This window comes from Ciconia boyciana, chromosome 1 (assembly GCF_034638445.1).
Source record: "Ciconia boyciana chromosome 1, ASM3463844v1, whole genome shotgun sequence".
In the NCBI taxonomy this organism is placed as follows: Eukaryota; Metazoa; Chordata; class Aves; order Ciconiiformes; family Ciconiidae; genus Ciconia; species Ciconia boyciana.
The window spans coordinates 119,134,254-119,153,765 of NC_132934.1; the positions used below are offsets into that span (position 1 = coordinate 119,134,254).

At 38.0% G+C, this 19,512-nt stretch overlaps 2 protein-coding genes across 4 annotated transcripts in view; one reads left to right on the top strand and one right to left on the bottom strand.

Annotated features, from left to right (window-relative positions):
• Positions 1 to 1,301, top strand: part of SIM2 (SIM bHLH transcription factor 2) — a 59,018-nt gene extending 57,717 nt beyond the window's left edge. Inside the window, exon 11 of the mRNA XM_072846546.1 lies at positions 574 to 1,301. Within this exon, the coding sequence (XP_072702647.1) occupies positions 574 to 1,301 (728 nt within the window). The remainder of the gene's footprint in view (positions 1 to 573) is intronic.
• Positions 1,302 to 7,935: 6,634 nt separating this feature from the next.
• HLCS (holocarboxylase synthetase) overlaps positions 7,936 to 19,512 on the bottom strand; it is a 126,473-nt gene continuing 114,896 nt past the window's right edge. Inside the window, exons 7-11 of one of the 3 annotated variants that reach the window (XM_072846515.1) lie at positions 19,115 to 19,182; positions 17,955 to 18,115; positions 14,774 to 14,888; positions 10,889 to 11,102; positions 7,936 to 10,374 (exon numbers count right to left, since the gene is read on the bottom strand). In XM_072846515.1, coding sequence (XP_072702616.1) covers positions 10,206 to 10,374; positions 10,889 to 11,102; positions 14,774 to 14,888; positions 17,955 to 18,115; positions 19,115 to 19,182 — 727 coding nt within the window. In that variant the 3' untranslated portion in view covers positions 7,936 to 10,205. The remainder of the gene's footprint in view (positions 10,375 to 10,888; positions 11,103 to 14,773; positions 14,889 to 17,954; positions 18,116 to 19,114; positions 19,183 to 19,512) is intronic. The other 2 variants (XM_072846532.1, XM_072846524.1) reach the window with 2 other exon arrangements.

Below are 19,512 nucleotides of genomic sequence, written 5' to 3' on the forward strand. Positions count from 1 at the left end.
GTCAGGATGTAATACAACACACTCTCTTCTCTCCTTACAAGGGCAAGTGTCCAATACACTTCCACAGTGACAGGAAGAATAAATTCTGTTTTACTCTAATCATTGAATCACTGACATGTAATAAGTGTTATCCATCCTTTGGTAAATCGTTTGATAAATCTCTGAAAAGATCTTACTTAAGGTCAAGGTTTTTGATAGCACGGCACATTTCCAAATATTTCTTTGGTTTAATTTCCCCGATTTAACCGTATCAATAATGAGCGTGATTTAGAATTATTCAGTCAAATAAACAAATGGGCACTTCACATGGAAAACCTTTTCAGAACTGTTCAGCACTGTTGGCCCTTCTGAGTGGGTTGGGTTGGTTTTTTTTTTTTCTTTGCTTTTCAGCACTGTCTTGAAGAGACTTATCCAAAGCCACTGAGGCAAATGGGAATGTCTCTGATGTCTTCACTGGGACTTGGATCTGGCCCAAACCAAATGGGTATTAAAGTTCAGTCATAAAAAGTGTTAGAGTCTAACTATTATATGAGCTCATTGTCAGTAATTAACATGTTTTCTCTTTCCTGCAAGTGCCCATATCAAACAGAAGATACAGCCAAGATGCTCTATCTGACAACTTCACAAGCTGCACAGCACCCATGCCAGGCAGCAGATACAAAGAAGAGATTTATGATTCCGGCATCATGAAGCCCAACAAAATAGAAACCAGGATTCAGCCACCTCACCACCTCATTAAAGAAGAAAACAAGTTAGCTTTTAACAGAGACCTACAAGAAAAAATGAGCATTAATGAAAGTTCTTTTTCAAACTCACTAGCTAACTCCTTGCTGCCAAAATCGGAATGTTTCCAGTCTAAAGCTATAGGACAATTAAGTCATCTCCTGCCAATGCCCTCAGTCTATGAGCAAACAAGAAGGATTTGTATGAAAGAACCCAAATACGGGCATATTAGTCACCATGCTACAAATCTAGATGAACTGGACAGTGACGAGAGAATGACTGTAAAGCTTGATCATGACTCTGAAAGTGAACGTGTGATGGACGTGAGACCCTCCGGACAAGTTCCATTTGTGCTTCTAAATTATCACCATGTTTTAGCCAAACACGGTACATTTCAAACTTCATCATGTACAGCGACAGGACATGTAGGAGAAAATTATGGATACAATTCCGAGGAAGTAAATACACTTATTTACAAAAACCAAAGCCCCTCATCAGCTTCTTCTCCAGAAACCCACAAGGAATCTGCACTACCCCATTATATTGGAACTTCTGTAATAATAGCCAACGGAAGGTGACAGTAATAGAGGAGTATTTACATTTAACTAAGAAGCCAAACTGTAATGATTTCCGAAAAGCATGAGAAAACATGGTTACATTTACTGAGCATAGCTGAAGGTCAATGAGGGACAGACTCCTGTGTTCCTGGCAAGCCACGTGTAACAGTACCTTCAAGGTCAGGAAAAAAAACTACATCTAGCTTCAGTGCTTCGTTGTCACAGATTAAGCTCTGGTGCCAGTGAGAAGGCGTGTTACAGATCTTATTTTTGTTATTTTATAGTGTGCAACAAAGCTAAATGATAGGTGTTATATGCAGAGATTTATAAGATGAACATTTTTTTCCTTGACCCCTCCTTCTCAAAATACATTCAAGATTTTTTTATCATTATCGTAAACTATACATTCTAGTTTAGGTATTTTTGACAAACTGTGTGAAACCGTACATCAACTCTCCACCCACGTGTTAAACATCCTGGCAAATGAACTTTGTTTAAAGAGTGGTGATTTTTAGTATCCATAATACAGCTGTACTGACTAAACAGAACTCAGTTTGGAAAAAGCTTATTTATTAATTATCCAAAAGTTTTAAAACTAAATAAATCAAATCTAGATTTGATTTATTTACCATAGATTTCAGTGTTCTGAGATTACCACCACCATTTATCTTGACAAGGAACGAGATGACAAATTAATACATACAAAGATAGGTATTAAAGGGTTACAGGTCTTGCCATGGCAAATTGGGACAAATCACGTAGCAGGAACTAAAGACTACTCCCCATAAAATGTTGTAATAAGAAAAAGAAACTTCTAAAACATGTGTTTCACTGAGTATTCTGGGAGAAGGCTGTGCAGATTTTCAAACCAGCTAGTCAAAAGTACATCTTAATAATAGCACCAGAAACGTTTTCTTTATAGTCAAGGGAATAATGAACATTTATGCTCTATATTAAACTTATCAGTAGCCTTCTGAAGTTTGAAAGGTTCAGCTTTTAACACACTGAACTTCCTTAAGCATAAATCTCATTGTCAACACAGAGGTAAGATTAATATTTGACTGATTCGTGCACTTCACAAATAATGTCAGTGGACAACTGAATACGGAAAGTCAAAAGCCATTGCACAACCACAAAAACCAAAGTTGCACTTGAAGTAAAGCAGAGTTTGAGGACATCGGGGTTTGGAACGGAACGCTTTGCACACATCTCAATCTGTGCTAATAAACGGTAGGAAGCAGAAAGCATACAGCACACATTTACATTTTGTCCAGCCCAGTAGGAATAGATTTTCCCCTTTTTTTACTTCTCCCTGAAGTTTACAAACAAGGAGAGATATGGATCCGTGTGTGTTTAATTGACAACGGTCAGTCCACTTTGTTTTCCAACCACTTCCCCAAACATTGTGCACTCTCGATAAAACAAGGAATGACTCCCTAAATAATAGCTGTAAATACCAACAATAAAGGTTGTTGTAGATCCGAGTCAGCTATACTTAGCTGTATTTCTTAGCCCAATTCAAGGCTGATTTACACTTTTAAAACTTTCTCTCTCTTATCAGACCCTCTCTAAAGAGACCTTCTCTGAAGAAAATGCTTACCTGGCTGGTGCAATATGGAAAAACCCTTGCTCATGGATTGCACCTTGTCAGATAAAAATGTAATGAAATGCAACTTTTAAAAATTACATGTTCTCCATCTTTTATATGCAGCAATAATATTCAGGTGACTGAATATTATGTATGTATGAATATTTATTGCTATGAGTACACAAAAAGACTTTTAAAATGTATGTTTGAAAACAATTTTCAGTATTTTTATTGCTTCCTATTAAAAGGTTAACAGAGAAGGCTTTATTATGAAGTTAAATTGATGTTCATTTGGAAGCTCACAGCTGTCTGACTTTTTCATTTGCTAAAAAAGCATGAAAAATACATTTCGTGATAAATACAACAAAAAGTACCTCATCAGTCATTACCAGAATACTGACTTAAAAAACAAAAGCAGAACCAAACCAGCAGATTCACTCATTCAGTGTAACGGTGGTCCTTGGTTCATCCAATGCTAGAGAAGTTCACAAGTCTACAGAAATGTTATGAGTGAATATTATTGTCATTCTGACTTTGTGACTTGAAGAGATGAGACACAAGTGCGTTTTACAGTGGCTTGGGTTAACAGCCTTCCCAGCCAGGGGTACTAATAAATGGGCCCAACTCCTTAAAAGACACAATTATGCTAAGACTTGTATGTTAATTTTGTTAAATTAAAACCATGTCCTATAAAGGAGTAACTGACATTGTTTGCATCATTAAAAAGAAACCTGATGCACAACTCTCATACTACACTTTCCTCTATACCTCATTAGTGGCGTTGCTGCACACAAAGTCAATCTGGTGTATTTTTCCGTTCTTGTAAGTAAGTACTTCTCACTACAAAAACATGTTTTCAGGAACGTACAAATTAGGCTTCGGTTAAAAAAATGCCATTGATATTTTTCAGTAAAATACCACAAAATATTTTTCCAGCGTCTACCTTGTTATTCACACTTCCAGGCTTTATTCAATGAGCCTGAGCAGAGGAGGTGTTCCATCATTCTCCCACAGATGTTTTACAGTATGTGATATTCAGGTGCATGAACTTTCCCTGTTAGGCAATAATGAATCAATTATGCATTCACATATGATAATACAGGGTAGGTTTTAGAAAAGACCTGTGATTAAAAAAGCAAATGTGTGAGACATTTTTCCTGCCACTCCAAAATAGAAACAGCAATTGCATGTTCGCATCTGGAATGTGAGTAAATTATATTGAGAGAAGAATATGACTTTTGGTCAGTTAAACTGCAGATGTTCATAGCGCGCTCGTACTGCAGAATGCGGCACAGCCATCGACAGTGGCAGTGTTTTTAATAATTGGAAAAAATTATGTCACAGAAGTGGAGTGTGAATTGGAATATATTATGAAAAATAACCTCATTTCTCTCTACCGTACGTGTCTGAGCCGCTGTAGATACCTTTGTCATGTGCCTTGATAGGATTTTAACTCTTAGGGGAGTTCAGATCTAGCAAGCAAATGACATGGAGAATGAGAGAGAGAAGGAGAGCGAGAGAAGGAATGCTTTACCAAAACGTAAAGTTGGAAATGTTAATCCCATATTGAGGTCTCAAAGTTTTTATCCTATTAATAGAAACACTGCAATGGAAATAAGGTGAGGAGGGAACAGACTTCTCTCCAGGTCGCAGCAGTCCTGTAATTTGAAAATGGGTATTGAAGTAATTTAATTAAATTAAGCACAGCAGACAACAGATGTAAAACTGGAGAACACATCACTGAGAGAAAGTGCAAATGAATGGGAAACCTGCCCGAATACCAGTATTTCTCTAAAAATCACAAAACAGGACACCAAGTATTTTTTCAACATTTCAGTCATACTTCAAAAACACCACAGAGAAAATTTTATTATTCCATTTTTTCCTGAACATTAGATTTTGCTTTTTTTATATGATGCAGATAAAAGCTATTTGGCAAATGTAGGTGAAAAAGCACGCAAAACAAACAACCTATTAATGCTCAGAATTATATATGTATTCCCTAAAAATGTAAAGCATTTTTGCTTATTTATTATGTAAAACAAAACTGTTAAAATGTTAATAAAATCCTGTAGCCAAAGGAAAAGTGAGTTGGATTCCTTTTTTACTACAAAACACAGGGTTTCACAAAGAATAACGTTGCATAGTCGAAAACTTATTTCAATTGTAATACGCACTATATTTGACAGTTAATGTACTACAAAATACAATAAATAAAAAAAATCCTTGTATTTCAGCCACGTTGCATTTTAAAGGAAGACCCTTCGAGAACTGAAAATAACACAGAATCACTAATGAAAGGTGCTAATGCAAGATACTCAAACACGACGCCAGTTTACAACCCTTCCCCGCGGTTCTTTTTTCTCAGTTGTCTTACATGACCGCAGCCTGCGGCACGCCATCATTTTTTGACCTCTGTCCTTTCCTCAGTCCAGATTTGATTTCTCTGGTGTCTGATCAGTGCGGTGCATCACTGCAGTAAGTTACGCATGCAAATGCTTTTATCAAACCAGTTACCCCCAGGAACCAGCTCTTTGCGGCACAAAGCTTTTTCATGACAGATAGCTGTACTCCCAGGTTTTTTTTTTACATAGCTACTGTATACGCCAAAGTAGTGGCAGAGAGTAATTTTTTAGACTGCTGATGTTTTGTAGCTGAATCAGAAAAAGCAAAGAAATAAAAAAAAAAAATTGTTGTACAATAAAGCAGCAGCATAAAGAACTAAATGCTTTAATATTATTTCTAGGAAATAGCCCTTGAAGTAATGATATTTGTTGGATATATTTTAAAAAACGCTCTGAAGTCTTATAAAACCTTTTACTAGAAGTGAGATGTACTGCTTGGACTCTTAAATGTTAAGTACATTTTTCCTTTTTCAAATCTTTGGAAACAGCATTGATGCTGACTGGACACAATCCGCTTACTCCTTCTGAACACAGACACGTGCCAACACAGCCAGGTTGCTCGGCAGAAGTTTTCCTATCAATAAACAATCTCTACAAATATTTTCACAATGCGTAATGAGGAATGTTGTATCAGAGTCCAGGAGGAAAAAAATGAAGTCACAGAAATATGGACACCATAATAAATGTTTTTTGAAAGCACTTCATCAAGAAAATAGTTTAAGATATGACATCAGCCTCACAATGAAAGAGGTGTTTTACTAATCTAGACAGCTGAATGAAATGAAACATTTTCAGTGCATTACTTCTGGATCTGGAGTTGTCTGATTCTCTCCATACCTATGCCCAGAGACACTCTACACCGCATTTGTCTGTCCTACATAAAGAACAACAGTAACAATGATTTTCATACAAAAATGATGTGGCTTTCTGGGTGTGCCAAGTTTGGCATAAAACGAGTAAGACCACTGGCTGCACTCCCCGTCTACCTCAAGGTGAGTGTGGTACAGGAAGGTTCACTGGCTTTCTCGACAGGAACAGCTGCTAGTCAGAAGGACCTTATGCAGCTGCTCACTATACAACGGGAATTTTCTTTGCAAAGTTCTTTGGTTCTTCTGAAGGAAAGGTCAGGTTTGTAACAAACGCTTCATCCAACTCAAGGCTGTTTCCTCAGAACAACAGGTAGCTTTCTACACACAGAATGGGCCTCTAAAAAGTAGAGGCAAAGGGGTACGTTCCCACTGCACCCACCTATGCTCCGACACATCCACACTTGCCTAGTTCTCATTTGCACAAAAGAAGTTCAACACTAAGTTTCATTCCAATGCAAAAATTTCTGGAATAATCTTACAACTCAAAGTGAGAATAGAACAAGCCTTTCATTAAGAAGGCAATGAAGAAATCCAAAAGGAACAATAGCAACCAGGAAATATTGCACCATTTTACTATTAAAAAATCCATCTGCCTGCTGCTCAGACACTGTGGTAGCGTAGCTGAGTGAAGGTTTGCAGGTCCATTCTGCTCTTCTTCATACAGGAACATGTTTTACCATTTTCCCCTGTCATTCTTTTACAGTTTGTGTCCCTAGCAAAGGGAGAGAGTGTTTTAAGGAAGCAATTCAAGTCAAAACCTGATGTGTGACCTGGCCGTTAAAAGAAATCTCTACAGGCACTCATTGGTCTATCTGGAATATGAGCGAAATCAAAGGTGCTTCCTATAGTAGGAAGCACTCTACTGGTACTGGTACTGCACTCTACAGTACCAAAACAGAGAGAGTGTTTTAGCTACAAATATTGGATTGAGGTACAGATCTAAAGCTTTGTAAAACTCTGTGGCTGGAAAAACAGTACCAGAGCTATGCTTTCCACAGCTGACCTGCAGCAGCATGTGTTCACAGAATCACAGAATTGTATAGGTTGGAAAAGACCTTTAAGATCAGAGTCCAACTGTAAACCTAACACTACCAAGTCCACCACTAAACCATGTCCCTAAGCACCTCATCCAAACGTCTTTTAAATACCTCCAGGGATGGCGACTCAACCACTTCCCTGGGCAGCCTCTTCCAGTGCTTGATAACCCTTTCGGTGAAGTAAAATTTCCTAATATCCAGTCTAAACCTCCCCTGGTGCAACTTGAGGCCATTTCCTCTCGTCCTATCACTTGTTACCTGGGAGAAGAGACCGACCCCCACCTCCCTACAACCTCCTTTCAGGGAGTTGTAGAGAGCAATAAGGTCTCCCCTCAGCCTCCTTTTCTCCAGGCTAAACAACCCCAGTTCCCTCAGCCGCTCCTCACAAGACTTGTTCTCCAGACCCTTCACCAGCTTTGTTGCCCTTCTCTGGACACGCTCCAGCACCTCCATGTCTTTCTTGTAGTGAGGGGCCCAAAACTGAACACAGTATTCGAGGTGTGGCCTCACCAGTGCCGAGTACAGGGGGATGATCACTTCCCTACTCCTGCTGGCCACGCTATTTCTGATACAAACCAGGGCACTATTGGCCTTCTTGGCCACCTGGGCACACTGCCAGCTTATATTCAGGCGGCTGTCAACCGACACCCCCAGGTCCTTCTCTGCCTGTCAGCTTTCCAGCCACTCTTCCCCAAGCCTGTAGCATTGCATGGGGTTGTTGTGACCCAAGTGCAGGACCCAGCACTTCACCTTGTTGAATCTCATACAATTGGCCTTGGCCCATCGATCCAGCCTGTCCAGATCCCTCTGCAGAGCCTTCCTACCCTCAAGCAGATCAACACTCCCGCCCAACTTGGTGTCATCTGCAAACTCACTGTGGGTGCACTCGATCCCCTTGTCCAGATCATTGATAAAGATATTAAACATATTAAATTGCTCATAAACTGCTTGAAGGAAAAGGTAGAAAAGAAGTGAAGATGTACAAGGAAGATGTGGGTGTGCGTATGCACACACATTTTTTGTATATATATATATAAATGGGTTCTTCTTTTTATTTAAACTTTATAACTCAGACTCAAGTTTCATTTTATTATAATATGCATCAATATTTGGTTCTGAAATAAAGGTAGCTGCCAAAAATTAACAGCCCAAAGCAGTTCTGAAAGCATCTGGTGGGAAAAAGCAAAAACTGGTGTTCATGTGTATCATTTTAACTATGCCAATTAACAGCTGTCTACACTCCACTGTACAGTTCCATGAAATATTGGTGTGCAGTCTCATATGAGGCGGATCGTGGGGGAAAACAAAACAGCAGGGTATGGACAACCAGGCACACAGACAAATCTACTGTGATATGGAGCATAAAATCCTCAATGTAACAGGGACAACTTAATTTCTAGCACTTGCTGCCAAACCACCTAAACCCTAATATGTGAGGATTACTCTAAATTACCATTACAGACTAGCTTCCTTGTTTTAAGACTCTTGGCTTTGTAACTGAAACAATCTACTAACATGTTCAGATTGTTTATGAGGTGAACTTTAACCTAAAAACCCCATTTCTGGCTAGTAGACAGAAGTCCTTTGTGGAAACCAATTTGGCTGATCCACCTTCAGTAGGGACAAGGTAACGTAATAAGCAGTGCTGCCTACTTGAGGAAATGAAGCTGGCCACATCACACCTATGACAAACTTCTCATTTGCAGAGGACTGTCTGAAGTGCTGTGGTGGCCAAGCCTCCTGGCGCAAATTCGCCTTGCCTGGGAGAAAAACCCAACAAGCTGCCATCGCATGGAAGCTCCCACATGCCTACTTCACGATGCTTTCCAATCATGACCGAGCTGTTACACCTAACCCGGAATTGTGCAGCCAGCTCTCAAAGCAAGCTACTTTCAGGTCAGCAGATGTTAAACCTCTTGCTCTTAATGGTTAGCAGCAAAACCAGATGCCCTGCTTTGGGAAAGGGGGTGACAACAGAAACAATGGAAGATAATTTGGACACAGGTTAACTACCTGTTTTCTCTTTTTCACTGTAGTAGTTTTTTACGGCAGGGATTTTAAGAGCAGGACATTTTTCTCTTATTTATTCACTTAACTTCACTACTATTACAATAGAATTACTATTAAATTGTAAACTATTTAGACTTCCCTCTCTTGGGAATGGGATTCTACAATAACCTGCATAAGAGGATTGCAACTAGGTGATACCACTACTCCAGTGGGCTATTCTTACAGGGGCTAAAGCCTCTTGGGAGACTATGATTCAAAGGAAATACAAGATGATTTACTCAGATCATGATCTTACTCAATTGACTAAGATGAGCAGAGTACAAATAATTTGGATACACAACCACAGTTCTTAAGAGCTGATGGAAAACTCCCCAAAAACTCAAGGCAGCCATGACAGAGTTGCAGACCTGAGACCAAAGCACAGGATGGTAAACTGTTGTACAGGCCCACATGGAGAACCAAATCAGCAAGGCTCTACTTAGATCAGAATCTAAACATAGTGGTAATCCCACTAATTCAGAAATATATGATGAGCTCTTCCAGTTGTTTCCACCACAGAAAATGCATAAAACAGAATTTAGTTTAAAAAAACATAGTAAAAATGTAAATATTGTACTGGATTGTGCTAAAGCACAATAAAACACAGAGCCACTTCAGTTTCTCAATACAGTGTGTAATTGAAGAGAAAGTTCCGTTCATTGCAAGGTATTCCTTTGCAATCAGGCTCCTTTTAAAGAATAGATGCTTACAAAGAATGGCAACACAGATGTCTTTTAAAGTTAATATGAAAGAATAAAGGCCTTCAGCAATGAGATAATTACCTCTTCTTAACTGTTGAAGTTATCCATGTCAAAGAACAAAGATATCAGAAAACCTTTGAATCAGATATCAGAAAATCAGAAGAAAAAAAAAAATAAATTCAAGCTATCAGCTACCCTTCCCACCTTTAAGCAAGTTTAGCTGCTTGATGCCAAATGCTAAAGAGCCTCCTTTTGCACTGTGAGCTCTGAGGACTATTAATGCTTTGGGACTATGAGGTTTCTCAGCATGTCAAAAGAGTTGCCGTCTGGGTGCACAGACTCTACACCCTTGCCTCCTTCATGAACTTGAAGGAATCCATAATCATCTATCCCGACTATCCATGCAATTGGGCCCTCCTCATTGTGGAGACGGACTTGCTTACCGCTGCAAATAAAGAGAACCAGACAGTTAGGAATTAATTGGTGGACATTGCACAAACAATTAAAAATAGCTTAGAGGACTAATGTCTAGCAGAGTATTTTTATTTCCCACTTCACTGGTTCTTTACAGAGAATGATTTTCAGCAGCATTTTCTACCTGCTTTAATTTCTTTCTGTGGAATTAACAGAGTTGGAGTTAATCCAAACAATCTATTTTTTTTTATAAAAGGCATGAGTACAGCAGCTTCATCACTAGCTAAACAAATAATTCTCAATTCTCTGTTTTGAGATGATACATGTAAAATACCTAGAAGCACTCTTTAACTCATGCTAGTCCATTGATTTTACTATGTGCTATTTTTATTCTCCCTTAAAAAATTACATCCTACTTGGGAGTATATTTTAATTAAGTCACTAGTTTTAAAGGCAAGCTAGTAGAAAAAATAGAAAAAGACCAAATATCCATGAGTTCTTTCCAACTTTCTTAAAAGAAAGTTTGAGAAGAACATTATACTTACCTGTGTACCCAGTACTTGTAGTAATGGGGGAGAACTCCGTTGGGACCTTTCTCCTGAAAAATATCTATAAGCCTCTCTAGCACAGTTACAGTTCTTGCAATAAGACAGTCTGCAGTTAAAGCCTTCAGGTTTGTACCCTCTTCCTTATTAAATTTTGTGATGAGATCATTGATGCATATGGTGGGGTTGCTGTTATTCACATTAAATCCAAAGCCTGAAGAAGACAAACCAAAAGAAGAGGACACAATCTGTAAATACCAACACTTTATTACCACCAGAAAGTCAGTACTTTATTTAACTACTTGATACAATTATCTCTAAGGATGTTTCCAGTAGCTGTTTTTCTTCAGTCTCTTACACCTTTAAATCTTCCTACTTGCATAATTGCAAATCACAGTCCAGATTTTAGTTGTTTCTTGCCCTTAAAACGCCTCCTCAAAATTGTAGAAGCAAATCCAGTGCAGTCCTTTCAACAACACACCATCCTATCAATGAGGCTTAGGCAGATGGTAAGTGGCAAGTTGCACGTTGGCTACAATAACATCAAAGTGAGAAATTCTTTTACTCCCTGGAAGCTGACAGGTCATTAGTTAATTGACAGTAAATCATTGATCATACTCTAAGATGGAGTTTTATCTTTCAGTCTAAAATTTAATTAAGAGACCTTTCTGTTTACTACAGTTAGCTGATCACATTTTCTGAAAATTAAGCCTTTTTACTCAGCTGGTAAGCCTTGTTTGGCTTGCTCTGAAAAGCCCAGAAGATTTAAGTTTGCCATGTAAGACTCCAGTTTGCTTAATCTATCTTACCACAGCATATCCTTTAGAAGCCTCAAGTCTCTTGCTGAGATTTCTCCAGCTAGAATAACGTTGGCAAAACGCCTTTCTTATTTAAATATGGCTCTTGGGGCCTTTTTTGCAGCCTGCTGAAACAGGCTTCAAGGGATGTAAAGAAATATATTGTATTACCTGTTTATTTTTTTCTCCTAATAATTTGGATTTTTCTTTCCTCAGACATTTGGGATAAAATCCCAGTCGGTCAATCAGGTTTAGACATGATACACCTCCATCTGCAAGAAGGTCCAGATGCGCTGTTTTGTAAATTTACTATTAATAAGACTATTCATATATGGAAGTAATTCGTATTAACTATGAGGAGAAGGATCTCTTCAGTGAAAAGGAGTTTTTGACTTTTAACTAGTCAGAGAACATATGCAAAGAAAGCCACAGTGATACCAGTACCAAGACATAGATCCTATTGGAAATCCATTGGAAATGCCGAGAAATGTATTATCAGAAAGAGACAAAGGAAAATGAACTCGAAAATATAATGTGCCATGCCAGCAAATCCCAACTCAGCTGGTTACACTCAAATACAGTACAAGTGAAGCGAGAGTGTCTGTGGCCATTTTACTGTGATTGGTACAACAGGGCCTTGGAGTCCATCTGCAGACTCAGGGCACTCAGACGTGTATGTATGGAGATTGCTACTTAGCAATCCAAATTTGAAATGAACACGAGAGACATACTGAGATGACGAGCTCAGCTGAGGTAGAAGCACCTGGGGATAAATGTGGTGGCAAAAACGTAGCCAGCTAATTTGAAAAATATTAGGTGCTCAGGACTCTTAGGGCATCTCTGCATTGCCCATGTGAGAAGAGTGAAAAATAAACATTTAGCACTGACCTTGCAGTGTGCTAATGTGGCTAATACATCTTCCAGTTCCAGGGCCAGCCCTGCTTTCAGCATCTGTGCACTGGTCAGACATGCCTTAGCTGCACACAGAGGCAGGCAGAGCTTTTGCAGGTCAAGCACGTTGACTGTCCCTTGCATTCCAGTTGCGTTTGGCTACCTATATCTGTTGTGAGTCTGGTCCTTACATTAATGAAGTATATTCTTCTGCAGAACTTTTCTTCCAAAAGTTGCAATAATTAAGTTCTTAAAAAAAAGTCTTTAAAAAACATGTTTAAGAGTATGAACATGAACTGTCATCTGTGAGGCCTGAGCACACGTGAAAAGGCAAGTTTGTCTCTTGCCTTATTCTTCTGAGGTACTTCTCAGAGTAGTGAAGCCATGTAGATGATCTTTGATTTTGATCATTTCCCTCATATATGGAATACTCTTCATGAGTGTCATGTAAATAGCGAGGTCTAGAAAAGGAATTTCCATGACTGTAGAAAGGGGATGATGCATCTGGCTTACCTGTCCTGTTGCAGAAGTTTGATCTCATTGCTACTACTAATACAAGAAGTTAGATGTCATGAGTCACCCCTACTACTCTCAGTGACACACATCACTGAAATGATGGAAAAGATCCTTGGATCCTACGTGGCAAGTAACTTGCAATCTTAGAAGCCTCCAGATGAAAGAAAGTTGATTGAAATGTACATCTTTGTATATACCTCAGACCTATCACCACCAAGATGACTCCTAGGGACATCAGAGAGAATACATACACAAAGTTTCCACTTGAATTTGAATGTTTTGGTGTTTAGGATAAGAAACACAAGGTCCAAAACTAATATGTAATGTGCAAAGAGATATTTGATAAGATGAACTATTTTTGGAGCCATTTTTGCTTTTCTTCTGTTAACCAGAACAGGCTCTGGAAAAACATATGGAAGCAGTAAATGGTTGACGGGGCACAGAGAGACTCTTTTAAGTGTCTCGGTGCAACTTCCTTTCTGTACATGTAGATTATTTACAAAATGAGGATATAACAATTGAACAGAAAATGTAATGGCGGGGCATGTTTCACAGGAGGAGGCAATGACTACTTCAACTGTTTTGCTTGTTTGTGCCTTAGAATTTACAGCACCTTGACAGAAACGATATCATGCCCACACTCTCTTTGCATGATACTTTACTTATCTACTGTGCTACATTCAAATATAAACCAAATATTTTAATAATCTTCTCTAACCTTTCAGACTTGCTAGGGAACTTTCATTTAATTTTTTAGACATAGCACAGATAATTATTTTTGGAACCAGAACCTAGAGCTCTGCTGGCTGGTTTCTAAGCATGCCTGACAGATCTGTGCTGCTGCTGGTTAGGGGAAAAATTTTCCTTACCAAATAGCAGAATGACCAGACTTGAAACAACAGAAACATCTCAATACTTATTTTGTGCAACTAAATGTCTTGTCTTCTCCTGTTACAGCACTGGGACTTGCTGGAAAATACACATACACTCTTTTTGAGATTGGCCATGCCACCTATTTGGAACCAGCCTTCCAGGTAGACTGTTCATCTTCACAATAAACAGATTGTCACTCCTTGCTCCCCCATCCAGCCTTCCCAACTATGTTGCAAGTTTTACTTTTTGAGAGAACTAAAGAAAGTGATTAACTAATCAAATCATTACTTCACTGCTGCTTCACTAGCATTATTCCAGTTTCTAGAAAGGTATCAACAGAAACAAGTTATGAATAAATTTTAAAAGGATGAAAGGAGAAATTAAAACATTACTATGTGTATGTAGCTCTTTTTCTCCCGATTTAAAAGGCATGTTATTTATTTAACTACTTGTCATGTTGCAAAAAAATAAAAATAGAAAAAAAGGATACATTTTTCAGTATATTCTACTAGTTTTGCAATAGATTAAGGAGGACATTTTCCATCTCTCCTGTAATGCTCTTTCTTTGAACTCCACTACACCAGCCCAGATGCTTGCATTTATGTTTTCCTTGTCAAGCATATGGAATTATTAAGAAGAATACAAATATTTACTTTTTGTGTTTCCTTTTGATTTACTATTGTGCTTTATTTCCTTATGCCTGATGTCATTATTTGTTCTTGTCCTTATCATTTGAACTCATAAAGACATAAACAACAAATTTCTTTAGAAAAAAACAGTATAAAAAAGCTTGAAAATAGACATTTACCAATAAGTATATGAAATGTTGTTTCAATAAGTGTAGAGTTTACCAGAACTCCACCAAGCTTCATAAGATCGCTGTAGTAAATATCGTTTGGCCATTTTACTCGCAGATCAATATCCTAAAGAAATAAAAACATACACTTAGAAACACTTTGTGCTTCGATTTTGATTATAAGAACATGGCTCATTCATCACTCCATATTCTGTATTTTCTGTACCTCTTTGCCACACCAAATGTGATACCGTCAACTGCTCTTCATAATGAGAACGTATTAAAGTGCTCCACAAAAGTTACTGAAAAAGTCATAGTAACATGGTTACATGGTTTACTAAGGAGGTTGGCGGCTGTCAGAGGAAAAAAAAAATTACGGCAGACAATAAAGGTTTAGAGTGACCAAAGGGGGACTAAAGATACTAGAGATTTTCAGTCTCAAATTTGTGAGGTTTGATAGAATTAATTTCCTTCATTCATTAATGCCTATTAAAGATTTAAAAGACCTATTCAAGGAAGATGCAAACTGTGGCAGCCGCTGTGGCTTACTGCTGATAAACTATCAGGGTAAGCCCACAATAACATCAACACTGTATTTGAGGATCCTTGCAGAAACCAGACAAGAAGACAATGACATCTTCAATTTCAGAAAGGAAATTTAGCAGACAGGAGAAATTCCAGTTCACAACTATGTAAATACTTCATTAATGTCCTAAATATATTCACGCTTTCGGCAGCTACGCTCAAGCAACACCGTGGAGCTGGAAACACAAACTGTGCTGTGTGACACTGTTCCAGCGCAATAGAGAAGTTTTTGTTGAAACCACAGAACTGAACTGAACTTTGCACTGGCTACTTAAACACAAAAAGAAAGCAAATGTGCTTCCTGTAGTTTGAAAAACTGCATATGACTGTATCCCCAGAGGCAAATTATGGGAGGTGCTCCAGGACTACAAGAGTCGCATTCCCTCCTATTGTAGATTATGAAATCCCTTTACAGGATGTGTGAAAACTGCACCTGGGTCCATGTCTACTTTCCTGACAGATTTAAAGGCCAGAAAGGAGTCCATTACACGTACATTGACAGGAAATACTACCTGATTTTGCTATCAAAGCATTCTAAGAGAGAGTATCACCAATTCATATTCATTATGGAAAACAACTTGACTCTTCGCAGTGGGAAACGATTTATAGAAGACTCTTGAGACATGTGAAGTAACCCAGTTAAACAGTATTATCAGTGTTAAGAGATCTTCCGAAGAGCTATTCAGTAGATCTTACTTAAGGAGAACATACACCTGTAAGACACCAGACACTAGCTCTGCAACTTAATTGACAGCAAGCATGAAGAACAACCAAGTCAACTGGGTATTCTCATGACGTAAACTACACAGCAGAGACTTTGCCACAAAATGGAGTTACAAGTACTGCACAACTATCCGTGTGTCAAAGAAATGGCGGGCATCACAAAATATGCTGGAAATGGAGCACGTTCTTGCCTTCACTTACTAGAGAGATGTCTGCTGTTCTCAGAATGGGAAAGCAAAGCAGTCTCTTGATATAAGGCCCATTTGCATTTGCAGCACTAACATCTGACAGCAAAACTTCCAATTGAGCGGTCAGATTTTCTCTATGAGGACCCAGAACAAAGGCCTCAGTCACTGCCTGTTTAGCATAGTCAACATTCGTGGCAATCCTAAAAATGATGACTGGCCGATAAACTGAGACACAGGTATGTCAGATTTTTGAACAGAAATCCTGAAATGCACTTTGAGCATAGCGAAGGACATTACAGTGTGTTAAAGTATTATTAAGACTCTGACATATGGCCACAGAGGTATGGAATTTTGGAGGAGAGAATGAAACCTCATCTATAGATTAGCCCATTGTTTGCAGCTACTGCAGTTTGCATGGCATGGATGTTCATTTGACAAAGACAAGCCTTGCATTACCTAAGTCTAAAGGGGAAATTTAAGCATTGCGTTTCCAATAAATCTTTGAATTCCCTTGCTTTAATGTATTTGAGTCCAGACCCTTAACATTGTTTTCACCCATTGCCTAGGGTGGACCTACTGTTACAGACATTCAGTAGCTCTGTCCTGGTCATAGCAAGCTATGTACAGTACATGTACTATTGATACACACTATTTTTATATTAATATTTAGTACTTCAGTCACCTTTTTCCTCTCGAATGGAATAAAATAAAATATGCCACAGTATACCAGGGTAGACATACAGAAGCAAAACCACCTCCATTCATAAATTAACTCCTTCCCCAGTCAGACTCATATTTTATAAAACTAACTCTTGTCCCTTCTATTTTAAATGGTTAAATTATTCACTCTAGCCAAATAGTTTATATTGCAAATTTTAGCCTGAAGCATTTTGTTTTTATAGTGAAGTTATGAAGCACTGAAGCTAGAAGGTTTTAATAGAAAGGCTGACAGGCCCTAAACTACAGCAAAGCTACTGGGTGCCACTATAATAAAGTTCATGTGTAAATGTGTATAAGTCATTGATTTTCTGTAATATAGGAAACATATGCTTTAGTTAACTACTTCTGTAAAATACCAAAGTTTTATAGTTAGCAAATATTAGGAAATGGTAACATTAAAAAGAAGATATATGAGGTGATGAAGAAGACTGGTTCTTCATTTTAATACTGATGACAGGACACTTGATTCCCTCTTGAGAGCAATACTCCTAAGTTCTTGCTTTAGAAATCAGTTTTCAACCTTAAACAAGGGTTGGAAAAATCCTTTAAAAGGGATAAAGTGACCACTGAAACAGCATCAACAAAAAAAGCAGAAAAGGATTTGTCAGTTTTATTCATTTTTCCCCCCTCCCTCTTCCCCAACTTCTTCAAAATCAAAACAAATTAACTCAATTGTTAGACAAACAAAATTGAGTTTTCTTTACTGCTGAAGACTGAGTCTTAAGTTTCATAAGATTATGAGTGAAATGAGTGTAGTATACTTAATCAGCTCAATAAAAGACAGTATTCATCATATGTATACTAGATTTCTTAAAACATATAAATAATCAAGCATGTATGAAGGCTAAGTTTACCACTATATTAGTGCTGAAGAACTGTATTATGCATTCAGTCATTCAACGCATAGAAGACATAGTTAAAATCTGAATTTAATGAAAATGGAAACAGGAATTTTGAGATAAATTAGAATGACATACCTCATATCCTGGTATTGATCTAACTGACTCTACCACTGCCAAGGACACCAGGTGCTGAATAAAAGGAATTCTCTGGCCCAGGTTGGAATGTAGAGGAATGGCAACATGTAAAGTGGATAGTGCACAGCCCACGGGACTGAGCCAAACATTTCCACCACGACCTGGTGAGGGAGAGAAAAAAGTTAACTTCAACTCAAGAAAAAAATATTTATAAAAAAGATCACTTTGTTAATGTAGACAACTACGAAAGAGAAAGATTCAATAGTATCCGTCCAAGAATCTACCGTAAGTCCTGTAATGGAGTTTCCAAACTAATTTTGAAGGAAAAATGGTTAAAGTGCAAAGCTTGTTCTTTAAAAAAACCAGCAGGTTGTTTAATGTGCATGCTGCTACTCAATTGCCTAAAATGCCCTAAATTAATTGCTTCCAGAATTTTCCTGGTATCTGGTAACATACACATTTCAAAAAATCTTTCTTTGTTTAAGTGAAGAAGTATTTGTGAAGATGTTCTGTGTGCATCTAGAAATCCATCCACATTGTGAATCAACTGGATACAAGCTAGATCTGTACTGAAAGCCAGGTAACCATCTTCATGCAGATCTGTGCTCAGAAGAGCTTATTAGGCTGGGCACTGTGTTCTTCTAATAAAATGAACAAGGCTTTTAATCAGTGCTAGTTCCTTCCTGGGAAAGAGACAGAACTTGCTTACATTTATCTGCAAAAGATTGTGAAAGCCCACATGACAGTTCAGGCAGGTCCTGCAGACTCAAGAAACCTCTATCTCAGAGCAAGTCAAGACCCAGTCTTGTTCCAGTTAAGCCAAAAAGGAGTTCTGATTTGGAAGTCTGACTTGTATTACACTAAATGTAGTGATGGCAGTTTCCATGACTGGGGAGACTTTTGGCAGAAACTAGAAGACCACTAAATCATTTCTGCAAAAGCCACCAAACATCCTGAAAATGTTTACTTTGGTCTCTATTAACTTGGGTTTTGAATTTGAATCCACAGTTCAAGCAGGAGGAGAAGAGCGCATGATTATTCTATAGATTACATTATCAAAAATACTCATAATATATCTTTAAGGCAGCTAGGTGACATTAAAACATCCTGTTTCCTATGTTTAATACACATTTATTAGCACTAGAAGGAAACTTACTCACCTTTTCCTTGTGTTTGTCGCACAGTAATTGCTATTAAACCCATCTCCTCAGGCAACTCGAACATTAACCTGCCAATTAGGAAAAAAAAACCTCCATGCTTATCAGCTGGAACACTAAGCTACATTCATGAAAATCTAGGCTTAAATATCAGGTAATATTTTACGTTAACATTGCACTACCATTTATCCGTTTTCAGTTAACATTTATTCTTGACCAAAAAGCATTAGAATATTAAAAAAAGATTAACTGAAAAATGATCATGTAAAACATCACTATATCTATTACGCTGGAAAAAATTATAGCCATAGTTCATTTAAGGTGCCTTCTGATAACATACGTTTTGTATTTCTTCACGATTTCTTGAAGTGCTTATTTTTTGCGTGTCGCTATCTTCAGTA